We start from the raw sequence: 16,759 nt of genomic DNA on the forward strand, positions 1-16,759 counted from the left end.
CAAAAGTTAGCAGATGACAAGAAATAACTAATATCAGAGAAGAGTTGAAGGAGATAGAGACAAGAAAATCCTCCAAAAAAAAAAAAAATCAACAAATCCAGGACCTGGTTTTTTGAAAAAAAATTAACAAAATAGATAAACTACTAGCTAGAATAAAGAAGGGAGAGCAGAATCAAATAGACACAATGAAAAATGATAAAGGGGATATCACCACTGACCCCACAGAAATACAAACTACTATCAGAAAATACTATAAACACCTCTACGCAAATAAACTAGAAAATCTAGAAGAAATGGATAAATTCCTGGACACATACACCTTACCAAGACTAAATCAAGAAGAAGTCGAATCCTTGAATAGACCAATAACAAGCTGGGAAACTGAGGCAGTAATTAATAGCCTACCAACCAAAAAAGCCCAGGACCAGATGGATTCACAGCTGAATTCTACCAGAAATACAAAGAGGAGTTGGTACCATTCCTTCTGAACCTATTCCAAGTAACTGAAAAGGAGGGACTCCTCTCAAACTCATTTTATGAAGACAGCATCATCCTGATACCAAGATCAGGAAAAGACACAACAAAAAAAGAAAACATAAGGCCAATATCCCTGATGAACATCGATGCAAAAATCCTCAATAAAACACTGGCAAACCCAATCAATCCAGCAGCACATCAAAAAGTTTATCCACCACGATCAAGTCGGCTTCATCCCTGGGATGCAAGGGTGGTTCAACATACGCAAATCAATAAACATAATCCATCACATAAACAGAGCCAAAGACAAAAACCACACGATTATCTCAATAGATACAGAAAAGGCCTTTGATAAAATTCAACATCCCTTCATGTTTAAAAACTCTCAATAAACTAGGTATTGATGGAACATATCTCAAAATAATAAGAGCTATTTAAGACAAACCCACAGCCAATATCATATTCAATAGGCAAATGCTGGAAGCATTCCCTTTGAAAACCAGTACAAGACGAGGATGCCCTCTCTCACCACTCGTATTCAACAGAGTACTGGAAGTTCTGGCCAGGGCAATCAGGCAAGAGAAAGAAATAGAGGGTATTCGAATAGGAAGACAGGAAGTCAAGTTGTCTCTGTTTGCAGATGACATGATTTTATATTTAGAAAATCGCATCATCTCAGCCCAAAAACTTCTTGAGCTGATAAGCAACTTCAGCAGTCTCAGGATCCAAAATCAATGTGCAAAAATCACAAGCACTCCTTTACAACAATAGGCAAGCAGAGAGCCAAATCATGAATGAACTCCCATTCACAACTGCTACAAAGAGAATAAAAATACCTAGGAATACAGCTAACAAGGGATGTGAAGGACCTCTTCAAGAAGAACTACAAACCACTGCTCAATGAAATAAAAGAGGACATAAACAAATGGAAAAACATTCCTTGCTCATGGATAGGAAGAATCAATATTGTAAAAATGACCAGACTGTCAAAAGTAATTTATAGATTCAATGCTATTCCCATCAAACTATCATTGACACTCTTCCCAGAATTAAAAGAAAACACAAAAACTATTTCACATGCAATCACAGAAGACCCCATATAGCAAAGACAATCCTAAGCAAAAAAAAAAAAAAAACAAAACAAAGCTGGAGGCATCATGCTAACTGACTTCAAACTATGCTACAAGGCTACAGTAACCAAAACAGCATGGTACTGGTACCAAAACAGACATATAGACCAATGGAGCAGAACAGAGACCTCAGAAATAACGCCACACATCTACATCCATCTGATCTTCAACAAACCTGACAAAAACAAGCAATGGGGAAAGGATTACCTATTTAATAAGTGGTGCTGGGAAAACTGGCTAGCCATATGCAGAAAACAGAAACTGGACGCCTTCCTTACACCTTATACAAAAATTAACTCAAGATGGATTAAGACTTAAATGTAAAATCCAAAACCATAAAAACCCTAATAGAAAACCTAGGCAATACCATTCAGGACACAGGCATGGGCAAAGACTTCATGACAAAAATGCCAAAAGTAATTGCAACAAAAGCCAAAATTGACAAATGGGATCTAATTAAAGTAAAGAGCTTCTGCACAGCAAAGGAAACTATCATCAGGGTGAACAGGCAACTTACAGAATGGGAGAAAATTTTTGCAATCTACCCACCTGACAAAGGTCTAATATACAGAATTTACAAGAAACTTAAACATATTTATAAGAAAAAAAGAAACAACCCCACCAAAAAGTGGGCAAAGGATATGAACAGACATTTCTCAAAAGAAGACATTTACACGGCCAACAAACATGAAAAAGAGCTCATCATCACTGGTCATTAGAGAAATGCAAATCAAAACCACAACCAGATACCATCTCATGCCAGTCAGAATGGTGATTATTAAAAAGTCAGGAAACAATAGATACTGGCAAGGCTATGGAGAAATAGGAACACTTTTACACTATTGGTGGGAGTGTAAATTAGTTCAACTATTGTGGAAGACAGTGTGGCGACCTCAAGGATCTAGAACCAGAAATACCATTTGACCCAGCAATCCCATTACTGGGTATATAACCAAAGGAATATAAATCATTCTACTATGCAGACACATGCACACGTATGTTTACTGCAGCAGTATTTACAATAGCAAAGACATGGAACAAACCCAAATGCCCATCAATGACAGATTGAATAAAGAAAATGTGGTACATATATACCATACAATACTATGCAGCCATAAAAGGGAATGAGATCATGTCCCTTGCAGGGACATGGATGAAGCTGGAAGCCATCATCCTCAGCAAACTAACACAGGAACAGAAAATCAAACACCACATGTTCTCACTCATAAATGGAAGCTGAACATTGAGAATCCATGGATGCAGAGAAGGGAACAACACACACCCGGGCCTGTTAGGGGGTGGGGATTGAGGGGAGGGAACTTAGAGGATGGGTCAACAGGTGCAGCAAACCACCATGGCACACATATACCGATGTAACAAACTTGCATGTTCTGCACATGTATCCTGTTTTTGTTTTGTTTTTTAGAATAAAGAAAAACCAACTAAAGACAAAATTAGAAACTTTATTTTAAGAATAAAAACCAGAAACTTAAAAAGAAAAAAGAAAAGAAAATCTTTACCCTGTACCATTACAAGTAGTCAACTGGGGGTTTCCTTGCTTCTTGAAACCTGGGTGAAACTCTCTAGAACTGTATACCGGTTATCAATTTATTGTCTCCCAGCTAAAATCCACACTTCTTTGCTTGGTGATACTAGAGCTGGACTCTGTAAACTCTTCTCCTTTGCCAGCTGGGATAACTCTGTCCACAGAAGGCATGGGAGTGACACTGCAAGACAGCAGAGCCAAAAAGGCACTTTCCTCTCAGGTCTCAGTCCACCTTTTGTTATTCAGAACTGGAGCCCAAAGGCCCTCACAGACCAGCCAGAACCACTTCCAATTAGTACTGGTAGGCAGGCATAGTGACTTCAGCTGCACCTTCAGGACACACTGGTGGGTGGCTTCCAAACAGCTTTAATGAACAGCTTCCACGGCAGCTCCAGGGGCCCTTAGGCCACACACAACCCACCAGGCTGCAGCTATGAGCTGCTCCAGGGCACCACCTCTGTGGTAGCTCTAAGCCAGGCCCTCAGGCCACATTCTTCCACCCAGCAGGTCAATACTGTACACTAGTTCCAGCCCACTCACCCCTTCCACCAATGGCAGGCTCCTTCTACAGACTAGTTGTGGCCTGTGCCATCTGACAAGTTTCTTCAGCTGCAGCAGGCTTTATATTCTTGTGATAGGCACAGCCTCTTGGAAAAGGCTCAATCCCTGCTTTGGGGTGGAGGAGGATACCTCTCCTAAGTCTTTAGTTCCTTCACAGTCCACTCTCCTTCAGCCTATAGGCAGTAGCTACTTTTTGACACCTGCTACTTCTGGACCCCTGTGAGTATTGCTCCCTTAGTAGTCAATCACCTTCTACTACTTTTTTACATTAAATTTCCTTCTTCAAATTACTGGTTTGATTTCTTTCTCCTTATTGGACTCTGATAGAGATAAATCCTACCTTTAATTTCACAATCTAGTAATATTCAAAATCCTTCCAGGAGTGTTGCTAAGAACTGCAATGGAGGTACTTGCAATGGAGGTTGCAATGGAGGTACTTACATTCTCCATGTCTCCTCTTTTGATTATCACTTCCATTCAGTGCTACTTCTGCTTAAAACCACGGGAGCCTTGTGCAACTCTATCAAAGCACTTGTGCATTTGCTAGGCTTTACTTAAGATGGGCTGAAAGAAGGGGAGATCTTAAGACTACAGAGTTGCTTTTCCAATCCTGTCCTTCCTTCTCCCTCCATCTCCACTCCCAGGACTCACTTCCCCCCACATTTCCTTATATGCTCCAAATTCTTCTGCTTGCATTATGCAAAGCAGCTTTCTCTCACCCCTGAAGCCTAAGTCAGCCACATTCAGGTTCTTTTTTTTTTTGAGACAGAGTCTGGCTCTGTCACCCAGGCTGGAGTGCAGTGGTGTGATCCTGGCTCACTGCAACCTCCGCCTCCGGGGTTCAAGTGATTCTCCTGCCTCAGCCTTCCAAGTAACTGGGACTACAGGCATGCACCACCGTGCCTGGCTAATTTTTGTATTTTTGGTAAAGATGGGGTTTCGACACGTTGGCCAGGCTGGTCTCAAGCCCCTGATCTCAAGCGATACACCCGCCTCGGCCTCCCAAAGTGCTGGGATGACAGGCATGAGCCACTATGCCCGGCCTCACATTCAGGTTCTTATAGGGCTTACTCTCTACCTCAAACACATAGTATGTAAACCAAAGCCATTCTCTTGCTAAGAGGATTTTCAGCCAATTGTTAAGATACAGAGCTTGTTATATTTATATCTTCAGTTGGTGTAAAATGCGTAACATGCATTTGACTAAAATGCAAAAATAGTTTATTAATATAGTTGGTTTTTGCCATGTCAGGATTATTTTCCAAATTTAAAAATAATTTAATTGGCTTGAGGTTTACCAGTTGAAGCATCTCAATAATTGAAATGAAAATATAATCTTAAATTCTAAAATGAATATTTGATATTTTAATGTGATAGCAAAGGACAAAATCTTGCTATATAAAGACAAATATAAATGTTAATAATATATATTAAAAATGCGATCTTATATGTAGTCACAGGTTAAATTGACCCATCTTTAAACTTCAGAGACAAAGGTATATCTATTATTAAAACATTATAGATGTCATCAATTAATTCACCCATTCAATAAATATTTACTGCACCTACTATGTGCCAGACTTTTTTCTAGGCCCTTGGGACATAGCAGATAAGAGCGAAGTCTCTTATTTACTTATGTTTTCTAATGGGAATATGGGATGACATGTCTCTATGGCTCTAAGTGTGTAATTTAATATATCTGGGACAGTTAGTAACTTAGCTGATTCTAACCATTTCTAGATATTGGTTGTCTAATATTTCTATAAATGCCAATCAAACCGAAGTTAGAGAAGGTCACTTTGTTATTTAATGCATTTCAGTTCTTTCATTCACCCTAGATAAACATTTATGATGTGACATTATGTGACTGCGATTATTCTAGGTACTAAGAATACAGAGATGAAAAAGACAAGAGGCCATTCTAGTAAGGGGAGACGAAATAAACAAGTATATAAAATAATTTCAGGGCCGGGCGCGGTGGCTCATGCCTGTAATCCCAGCAGGGATTTTGGGAGGCCGAGGCGGGTGGATCACGAGGTCAGGAGATCGAGACCATCCTGGCTAACACGGTGAAACCCCGTCTCTACTAAAAATACAAAAAATTAGCCGGGCGTCATGGAGGGCACCTGTAGTCCCAGCTACTTGGGAGGCTGAGGCAGGAGAATGGCGTGAACCCAGGAGGTGGAGCTTGAAGTGAGTGGAGATCACGCCACTGCACTCCAGCCTGGGCAACAGAGTGAGACTCTGTCTCAAAAAAAAAAAAAAAAAGAATTTCAAAGAGCGATAAGTACTATGAAAGAAAAAAAAAACAACAACTGATAACAGAGAAGACTTTTACGTATTTATAAATACAAATGTAAATAAACATATCAAAGAAAATATCAATGAATTTGTATAATAAGGAATTTGTATTTATTTAGATTAAAAAATACAGCATTATAGAGAATGCTATGCAAAATAATTTTATTTTTCAAACAGTAGTAGAAAAATTTTCTATTGAAAAGCAAACAACAACAACAAAAACCTGTTATGAATTAAAAAAAACTAAAGTATCCAATATTACGTATAATTTGGAAAGAAAATTTAGGGAGTAAATGAAATATTCATGCAATTAACGAGTGAACAATAACAAATAAAATATCACTGATATCACTGTTGTCAACTGTGAACTATATTGTATTTTACTTTGGCTTTGCTGTTTTTACTTTTCTTCCCCAGTTTTGGGCATGATTACAATGACTTAAAATAGTAATGGTGCCAGGTGCGGTGGCTCACACCTGTAATCCCAGCACTTTAGGAGGCTGAGGCGGACGGATCACCTGAGGTCAAGAGTTCGAGACCAGCCTGACCAATATGGTGAAACCCCGTCTCTACTAAAAATACAAAAATTAGCTGGGCGTGGTGGCATTCACCTGTAGTCCCAGCTACTTGGGAGGCTGAGACCAGAGAATTGCTTGAACCCGGGAGGCGGAGGTTGCAGTGAGTCGAGATTGCACCACTGCACTCCAGCCTGAGTGACTGAGCAAGACTCCATCTCCAAAAAAAGAAAATAAAAGTAATGGTTCAGAAAGCTTTACTTTTAGTCTCATCATCTACTGTTGAGTATCTACTTAGTGAAATGGAGGTTTGTTTTAATCAGTTTGGATTTGCCAATATATGATTCTAGCTTATAATAAGGAAATACAATAGTAACCACAACACAGGGGTCCCTAACCCACGGGCCATGGACCAGTAAGGGTCCATGGTCTGTTAGGAACCGGACCACACAACAGGAGGTGAGTGGTAGGTGAAAAGAGCATTACCACCTGAGCTCCACCTCCTGTCAGATCAGTAGCATTAGATTCTGATAGGAGCGCAAAACCTATTGTGAACTGTACTCCTATGAGAATCTAACTAATGCCTGATGATCTGAGGTGCAACAGCTGCATCCCAAAACCACCCCCACCTCCATCAGTGGAGAAATTGTCTTCCATGAAACTAGTCCCTGGTGCCAAAAAGGCTGGGGACCACTGCCTTAACACTTTTATTATTTAAATTCCTGCAGGAAAGAAGTACACTTATACCTTTCCAACTCTAAAACTCTCTAGGTTCCTAAACCTCCCTTCTCCATTGAAATAACTTTTTATAATTTCAAAAAATGTATCAAGGCTTAAGAATGAAGCTATCCTTTTATAGCAGAATGGACTGGAACAACAGAATAAGTCTGTCTCCTCCCTTCTATGATTTCTGATTTTACATGTCTGAATCAAATATAACATTGTAATGGGAGTAATACTAAAAGCTTAGAAAAGTTTTCAAATATTGTTTTAAAAGCAGCAGTTTACATAGAAATAACTGATGTGCTAACATGATCTAAAACAAGTTCCACTAAGAATTTCTTTGTAGGAGGCACTATTTTGTTGGCCAGGTGTAACAACACCATACATAGACTTGCAATTCAGAGTCTTTACGAATTTATCTTTTAAATGTCTTTTGAATTCATCCACTAATTTAGCTATCATCAACTCTCTCCTGAATTATTGCAACAGCTCCCTAAATCTAGTTTTCAATTCACTCCCTTTACTAAAGTCCCAATACTCTTTCCAAAGGTCAGAAACAAATTTGTGACATAGTATTACATGGACTTATTTATGCATTAAATAATATGATATGGTGGCAGGTTTAAAAAGTGTTTTCATTTTGAAGAAGTGATACTCTGAGATACTTACAACAACTCTAATATAGTAGGAAAATATCTGAGATTTCTGTTCATGACAAAGGCAGTTACTGTAATACCACTATAGCTTGTTGCCTACATTCATTAAATGAAGAAAACATTAAACAATTTATGAAAACAATGAAACAAAATTTTTGTCGATGAAATTTTGTCAATGAAAACAAAAATGTAATCTTTTTTCTAAGTTCATGGATCCCCTAAATTCTATGCATGGACATATGGGGGTCCATGAGGGTTAAGAAATCCTGCAATGGCTTCCTGCTGTCCTCAAGATAAAAATTCCTGTCACATGGCTTATGGGACACTTAATGATCTGATTCCCAGCCATTGCTCACACCCAATTTTGAACCCCATCTTTTGCAGCTCTTACTCTGCTGAGTCCAACTCTTACTTCCAGATCTCTGTAAAGCTATCTCCTTTGCCTAGAAAACTCTTCCCCTTCTCTTTGCCTAGCAAACTTGCAGTCACCCTCCAGGTGTCAACCTACACATAATTCCTTCAGGAAACCAAGACTTTGTGAAATACTCTTCCACTATGCTTCCACAGCACCCAGTATTTAACCCTACCACAGCATTTATCACATTGTATTAAAACTGCCGTTCCCCATTAAACTGTAAGCACATAAACTGTGTCTCTAATCCCTGCTCCTGGCATATTGTCTAGCACAGAGTAAGATTTCAATACTTGTGAAAGGAAGAAAGTAAAGAAAAAAGGAAGGTTCCAATTTATCTACTGTTTCATGACATGAAACTCTACCCTTAATTCCCGACTGACCCTCACAAATGCAAGCTGTTGGTCACAATGGGAACTAGAAAAGTGTAGGACTCCATTAATATAAATTTATATTTTTATTGGAAAAAAGCACTTAGTGTAATGACTGAAAATGAAGGACATATTCACTATTATTATTATTATTATTATCATTATTATTATTATTATTTTGAGACGGAGTCTTGCTCTGTCGCCCAGGCTGGACTGCAGTGGCAGGGTCTCGGCTCCCTGCAAGCTCCGCCTCCCAGATTCACGCCATTCTCCTGCCTCAGGCCCCCGAGTGGCTGGGACTACAGGCGCCCGCCACCACGCCCAGCTAATTTTTTGTATTTTTAGTAGAGACGGGGTTTCACTGTGTTAGCCAGGATGGTCTCGATCTCCTGACCTCGTGATCCGCCCATCTCGGCCTCCCAAAGTGCTGGGATTACAGGCGTGAGCCACCAGGCCCGGCCGGACATCTTCACTATTATTATAGGGCCGCGTCAGGAAGAGTTTACCAACGTGGAATACCAATGTAACTATATTAATGCATAAAATTCTATTGCAATGAAAGATTCATCACAAGCCAAAATTCTGGTATCTATCTAGCTCAACTATGCACACCTGTCCCTAAAGTAGTGGTAGTAGGCCCACTTCTTAGGGAATCTATCAAAATCACTGAGGTGAAGGCAAAGTTTTCAACCTATAGGTCCTCTCAATCCTTCCTGTATTCAGCCACTGATGCTGAAAGGAATGTCCACCGTGGTGGCAAAAGGATGAGAACCACTGTCTCGGTCCAATAGCAGATCAGGCAAATGCTATGCCAACAGACCTTATAAAACGATTGATAATAAAATGGTTTCTGTATTACTTTAGCTAAGATTAAACTTACAAAGCTGCAGGGAAGGAGAGCTGAGAGTTGGGAAGAGAATCCAAAATAACTACACTAGTGTGAAGCTTTTAGAATCAAGTCAGGGATTTAAAAGGAGAAAGATTAGAAGTGGGCCAGAAAAAAAAACCAATTAGATGGATAAGTGAAATCAAGAGTCTACAAATTGCAGCTGGCGGGTGAGCGGTATTTAAGTCTTGTTCTAGGGATAGTGAGTGAATCACTTTAGTGGGAAGGTGCCTGAGTAGCGTCAGGTCAGAGTGTGACTATAAAAGGCTCTGAAAGACAAAGTTTTAAAATGTGCATTTTGGCCGGGCGCTGTGGCTCACGCCAGTAATCCCAACACTCTGGGAGGCCAAGGCAGGCGGATCACGAGGTCAGGAGATCGAGACCATCCTGGCCAACATGGTGAAATCCCGGCTCTACTAAAAATACAAAAAAAAAATTAGCTGGACGTGGTGGCGTATGCCTGCAATCCTAGCTACTTGGGAGGCTGAGGTAGGAGAATTACTTGAACCGGGGAGTTAAGAGGTTGTAGTGAGCCGGGATCACGCCACTGCACTCCAGCCTGGGTGACAGAAAGAGACTCCATGTCAAAAAAAAAAAAAAGTGCATTTTACTCTTGGCAAAATGAGACACTGAAGAAGGGTTTCTGAAGAAGGGTACACTGTGTGGTTAAAGTGATACTCCGGAGAAGATTAACCTAAGGGTCTTAAAAAGAGGATGAATCGGCCGGGCGCAGTGGCTCACGCCTGTAATTCCAGCACTTAGGGAGGCCAAGGCGGGCGGATCACGAGGTCAGGAGATCGAGACCATCCTGGCTAACACGGTGAAACCCCGTCTCTACTAAAAACACAAAAAATTAGCCGGGCGCGATGGCGGGCGCCTGTAGTCCCAGCTACTCGGGAGGCTGAGGCAGGAGAATGGCGTGAACCCGGGAGGCGGAGCTTGCAGTGAGCCGAGATAGCGCCACTGCAGTCCGGCCTGGGCGACAGAGCGAGACTCCTGTCAAAAAAACAAAAACAAAAACAAAAAACAAACAAAAAAACCAGGATGAATCTAGGGGACAGAAACTAATGATGAATACACTGAACTCCTTGGCACAAGATTCACAAAAATGCTATAAAAACACTAGATAATAGATCTTTCCATTATATATGTTTACAATATAATTATAATGTATGTTAATACAAACAAGGAATATCAGTTGCCAATACTTAATTTTAACTCAGAAGGCCTTCTTTCCTCTCTTTTTTGTTGTATCTGAATGTTCCTTGAGTTTTTCGCTAGAAAGGCATAATGTAAATCTAAAAAAGAAAATAATAAACTACTACTTTCAATTTTCAAAAAAGCTCATATGTAAAAACTTACTAAGTCTACAAAAATTTTAAAGCACTACTCATTCAAATTTTCAAATGCGTTACAACATCATCTATCCTGAAATAGGGAACTTGAATCTTTTTTTTTTTTTGAGACGGAGTTTCGCTCTTTTAGCTCAGGCTGGAGTGCAATGGCTCGATCTTGGCTCACTGCAACCTCCGCCTCCCGGATTCAAGCGGTTCTCCTACTTCAGCCTCCCGCCACCACACCCAGCTAATTGTTTATATTTTTTAGTAGAGACCGGGGGGACGGGGCTGGGGTGGGGAGCGGCTTCACCATGTTGGCCAGGCTGGTCTCGAACTCCTGACCTCAGGAGATCCACCCGCCTCGGCCTCCCAAAGCCCTGGGATTAAAGGCGTGTGCCACCGCGCCCGGCAGACTCTTGTCTTTAATAGATGGAGGTTTTAGGAGCAATTTTTGCTTAGAACTTATGGTCCACTAAGATATTAAGGTTTATAATCATGCAATAATGTTCCTTAAAGTTGATAATAAAATCTGGAAATCAACTGGTTAATTTTTGTGGCTGACACATTCGTGACTTAAAAAAGCAATCGACAGAACTTCATCATGCTATATAAAGAAAAGATCGTAAAACTTAGTTGCAAAGGTTAACAAAGGTATATCCCACAGGGGTAACTGGACGCAAACCACCTGCGGATGTGAATGCCACTTCACTGACCAGAGAGGTAGCAAGAGGCGAGGCGCAGTGAGATTCTGAATTAGGAGCCTCGAATTAAGACACGCCCACACTCATCACCACTAAATTAGTGCGGCCAGTTTTGCGGGCCGTGGTGTTCAGCGTCCGCGGGGTTCTCCCAAGGGAGGCAGAATCTCCGGTCACCAGCCTCGAAGGCCCTCGGGGGCTCAGGCCGGGGGCCGGTCCAGGAAGGAGCGAGTCCCACCAGCCGCAGGGCGCTCCGATCGCAGCGGCACCTCCACCCACGGCTCCGGGAGAGCCGCCCAGCGCCAAACCACTCCCCGCCAAAGGGCGTCAGGGGAGGGAGGAGCTTGACTGGGGCTAGCAGAAGGAGTTCGTCCCGTACCTGTGCGGAGACTGTGAGACTGCCATCCCGCGCCGCGACATTGACGCGGCTGTGGTGCCAGGCCGCTCCTGCTCCTGCCAGGGCCGCGCCGGCCACTGCCGCTGCCAAGGGGCCGGGACTCCGCACAGCCTGTCGGCTGACAGCGAGCCCCCGTCGCAGTTTTCCGCCCCAGGCCGCCAACCGCGCGCAGCTACCCGCAGCCGCCGCCATCTTTGCGGAAGCGCAGCTACACGGCGCTTCTCTCCCGGCGCCGCCGCCTACCGCCTGGGAACTCTCGCGACATCCGACAGGCTTCCGCCCCGCCTACCGGGCGTGCGCCGTGGGTGCGGTTGCTGAGGCGACGCTCGCAGCCGCAAGAGGTGGCCTTCGGTTCCGGGGCTGCCTTCTAAGGCTGTGGGGATGGGATGACAGGAAGAGTATGAAGACAGTATAATATGACTTCCTAGTCCAAAACAAGATAGTGCCCTCGGTTGTGTGGGCAGGTTTCTCCTTTTCATTTTTTCATCTTGTAAAACTGTGAAACGTTTTTTGAAATAGTCTCTTCTGCATCTGTGTTGTTCATGTCTTCCTATGCTTATAGTCTTGACTGTTCTTTCATTTCTGCTAAAACAACTCTCAGACAAGGCATTCTGTTTATTTCAGTCACTCACTATTTGCTTATAATGAATTTAAATTCAGTTTCAACAAAAGGTTTGATAGTAGCTCTTATCCTACCTAGAACTAAAAGTCAGAGACAGCAGCACACCAGCCCCATGTCTCTATCATCAGGGACCCAGAGGTTTTCCCCAGTGCAGATTTAGAACGATACCTCAGTCCTGGCTGTTCCATTGGTGATAAGTGATGTAGCTGAGGCAGACTACTTGGTTTTATTTAACAGTCTCCAATCCTCCATTCTTTGGTCTTCACTTTTCCTGAGTAACTCTTTTTAATAAACTCTTTGTTCAGCCTCTGAAATGTCCCCAGCTATTAGAAGCTTTAGTTGGGCATGCAGTAACGGAGCCAACATCAAAGGGGCCAAGACTCCTAATCACATAATCACTGCTGTCTTGAAGTTTTGCACAAAACAAAACTTCAAGAAACAAAAACAAAAACCTGTCACACGAAATCTAATTTGATCATTCAGTGGAAGTTCCGTGGATCCCTTTGTTATTATCTGCCCTTAATCCTTGCTCCCTTTCTCTTAGCCCGCTTGTCTAAATTAATCTGCAATCAGATGTTCCTCACTTTTCCCTCAGCTTCTGGACTTACTTTTCAGTGTGCCTTCCCAGGTAGGAAGTAGAGAGATGAGCCTCACTTCACAGACTTGTGAGCCAGACCTCAAGGTTTGAATCTTAGCTCTATCAGGATGATCACTGTGGTTTGGGGCAAATTATTTAATCTCTCTGAGTCTCCATTTTCTCATTTGTAAATAACTCACGATTTGGTAGATGATCACTGCTATTTGGGGTAAGGTATTTAATCTCTTTGAGTCTCAATTTTTTCATCTGTGAACAACCCTCTTACAGTTTGGGGTGGGGAAGCTAAATGAGATATTTTATATAAAGTGACTAGCCAAATGCCTGGCACATGGTAGGCTCATGACAGATGTGCGTTTACTGTGGTCAAGGTTTGGTTTACTTCTGCCCTGTGAACACAAATGAGCTTGACTGAATGTCCATGATTCCAGATCACTAGCCCATCTTAACCTGAGATTTTCCTGCTTTTTCGTATCTAGCCTGACTTTGTCAACCTCTGGACGGTTTTTCACCTCTGCTAACTCTGGTAGCTTTGGCACATGTCCTGCTTTTCTGGACTATTGACATCTAGCTTGTTTCCTGGTGATAATAGGACTTCTAGGATATTTTGGACACCCTGGATGTCTTACCTTGTAGTTTATTCTTGATTTCCAGAAACCATAGTCTTTACGTGTATACTTCTAACTGCCTAATTCACACAGTTCCTCTAGGTATTTAATGAAACCTGGCATCTATTACTCAGTATTGCCTTAAGCCCAAGATAAGTTTAGATTCCTATTAAAACATGTAGCATATTTAAGAACATTGTCTTTCTCCCACAATTTGACATCCTTGTGGGTGAGATGTCTTCCTTTTCTCTGTTTCTCTAGCACCTAGCACAATGCCCAGCACATAATAGACATTCAATGAGTGAGTAAATAAGTGAATAAATAAATGGCACAAATGAAACTCAGGGGTTCATATTTCTATGCTTTGGCCATCCGAAATACAGAAGTATATTATTCCTTTGGGGTACTTTATTTTCAAAACAAAAGCTTCTTTTTATTTTGCCAAAAAATCTTTGAACCCACTTGGAAAACAATGTAATTAGTTATTTTTAAAATTTTCATTATGTGCCCAGGCATCTAGAACTCTCACTTATAATTTAATGTATTCAAACTTTTCTTATGCAGAGGAAACAAATTCTTATAATAGAACCAATCTCTAGTCGAATAACCATTCTAAGTATGAAATCTTCCTTGGCAGCTGCTGACATTTGTCTAAGCACATTGACTATATTGGTCTTTTTGGGCTCCAGCTTTGTTCATTTCTTCATCATCAGCTGTAAAGTCCTGGGCTGGGATGTATTTTCAACCATGCAGTTTATAAACCAACCCCCAAATAAGAAGCTGCTTCTAAAGCTGTACATTGTATGCTGTTTTAAATAACTGGACGAAAACAGGATGGAAATACTTATTGTTTCAAAGTATTCTTAATTCACTTACTCCTGCTCTTTTTTCTGAAGAAGAACGAAAGTGATATGTCAGAAAAACTGCTCTTAAGGAGCTTTATTTTCACTGGAGAGGCTAGGCTTGAATTTCAAAACAATTGTCTCTGACTTTTATACTGTACAGAGAGGCAAGGGTGAGGTGGGCTGGCACAGGCAGAAAAGCATCTAGGGAAGACAGAAGACTTGATCTGGAACTTGCTGGGGTCTGAGGCAGGGTGAGAGCCTGGGGGAGGGTGCATACAGTGTGTGCTGACAGGCTTGGTGCAGAAGGGCTAGCTGGGGACTGGCTTGGAGTGTCCTGAGGGCCAGGCAGGGGCCACACAATGATCTCCAGTCTGTGGAACAGTTGTCAGCCCCCTTGACCCTCTGCACATTTGTCACTGGCGTATTCATGCTTCCCTTTCAGCGTCCCCACCCACCTTGAGGCTGAGCTCCTCTTGTGAATCTCAGATGCTCCACCAGTGTATTTCTTCTGCTTGCCCAGACTTTATCCTGGCCTTTCTTAGCCACTATCCACACGCTTCTTCAAATTATTGTCCTTTTTACTGACAATCAAAACTTCGATTCCCTCTGGGTTACTGGTCTTGAACAAAAGAGGTCAACTAGTTTTTCTTACTGAAGATATCTACTCCTTTGTATTTCCATTTTAGAAGAGATTATTAACTCAAACACATCTTTGATCTTAGCATGTGTGGGGAGAAAAACAAAAATTGCTATTGGATTCTGAAAGATTGTTTACTGCTCTATTCCAGAATAATGTGCACTGAGACAGACTATCTTAGGCGGAGGAGAAAAAATATGGGAGATCTCAAAAGATTAGTTAAAGAGGTTGGACTCCTATAGGAATGAAGTAAAAAGCATATGCGTGGACATTATAAAGAACCGTTGCTTGGAATAGTCAGAGGTTGAACTATATTTATGGTGGATAATTGTGTAGCGGAGGGTATGAATCACTCTCAGAGGCCCTAAATGAGTCAAAAGAACTGCTAATTATGTCTTTTTGTGCAGTTTGGGGCCATGAGTAAAAATATCTGGGTATCATGATTGATACCAGCATGTGTAGAAATAGGTTAAAATGAAATCTTACTGACAGTGAGAAAGCAGTGCCCAGAGGAGCGTTTTGTATGTCTTTCAGATCCTCGTCTGCATCTTATTACCTTCCCTTCCTCCCAGTGCAGCTCCCATTACCTTGCCCTGTGATTATTGTGACCATCTCTTAACATGTGCCTTTGCTTCGTCTTTCTCTTCTCTGAAGCATCCCACAGATCTATGTTAGATCAATCTTCCTAAAACATTTCTTTCACCATACATCCATTAGCTCTGTGATTTACCCTTCCTAAGCCTCTGTCTCCCAGTTGGAAAATGAGGAGATGGGTTTTGGTTTATTTTTATACTTCTAAAATTCTTTTTGTATGCCACTCCGAAGTGTCTTTTTTTCCTGCTCAGTTGACAAACTGTATCGAATGTGAAATATGTGCCAGGCATGGGACCACACATTGGAGACAACAAGCACAAATAGGATAGAGCTTCCTGGGCACGGGCTGTGCTCTCGCACATTGGCTTATGCCCTCTATGCTGAAAACTTTTAAAAGTATGTAACCTGCCATTTATGTATGCTTATTTCTTAAATCTACACATTTACAACTAAATGTTAAAAGCCACATAGTAAGAATGTAAATGGTGATGTAAAGATGAACTAGTATTTACAAAATAAAATTGTATTTTTATTATTAAAGATGCAATGAATGTTTTATTCTAAAACTGTTAGTATTTTAGTGAGATATATGTGATTAAATTGGCTTCATTAACTTGGAAAATGCTGATTTAGGTTTTATGAGATACAAGTTCTGGTATTATGTTGAGTTAATTTATACATTAGTTTTTGATGACTGTCATAGCTCAAAAAGGTACCTCACAAAAATATATTAATCTGAATGGAAGGAGTGACTATACTATTAGTTGAGGTAATGAAACCATTATACTTGTCTTTTTTTAGCTTTTTCTTATGAAAAATTCAAATATATATAAAATTAGAGAGAGTAG

At 41.2% G+C, this 16,759-nt stretch overlaps 1 protein-coding gene across 2 annotated transcripts in view; it reads right to left on the reverse strand.

The window, feature by feature from the left end:
* Positions 1-16,443, reverse strand: part of MICU2 (mitochondrial calcium uptake 2) — a 115,663-nt gene extending 99,220 nt beyond the window's left edge. The window contains exon 1 of one of the 2 annotated variants that reach the window (XM_003833031.5): positions 11,993-16,443. In XM_003833031.5, the coding sequence (XP_003833079.1) occupies positions 11,993-12,202 (210 nt within the window). In that variant the 5' untranslated portion in view covers positions 12,203-16,443. The remainder of the gene's footprint in view (positions 1-11,992) is intronic. The other variant, XM_034936443.3, reaches the window with a different exon arrangement.
* Between the last annotated feature and the right edge of the window lie 316 nt (positions 16,444-16,759).

Source organism: Pan paniscus, chromosome 14, assembly GCF_029289425.2.
Source record: "Pan paniscus chromosome 14, NHGRI_mPanPan1-v2.0_pri, whole genome shotgun sequence".
Taxonomy (NCBI): domain Eukaryota; kingdom Metazoa; phylum Chordata; class Mammalia; order Primates; family Hominidae; genus Pan; species Pan paniscus.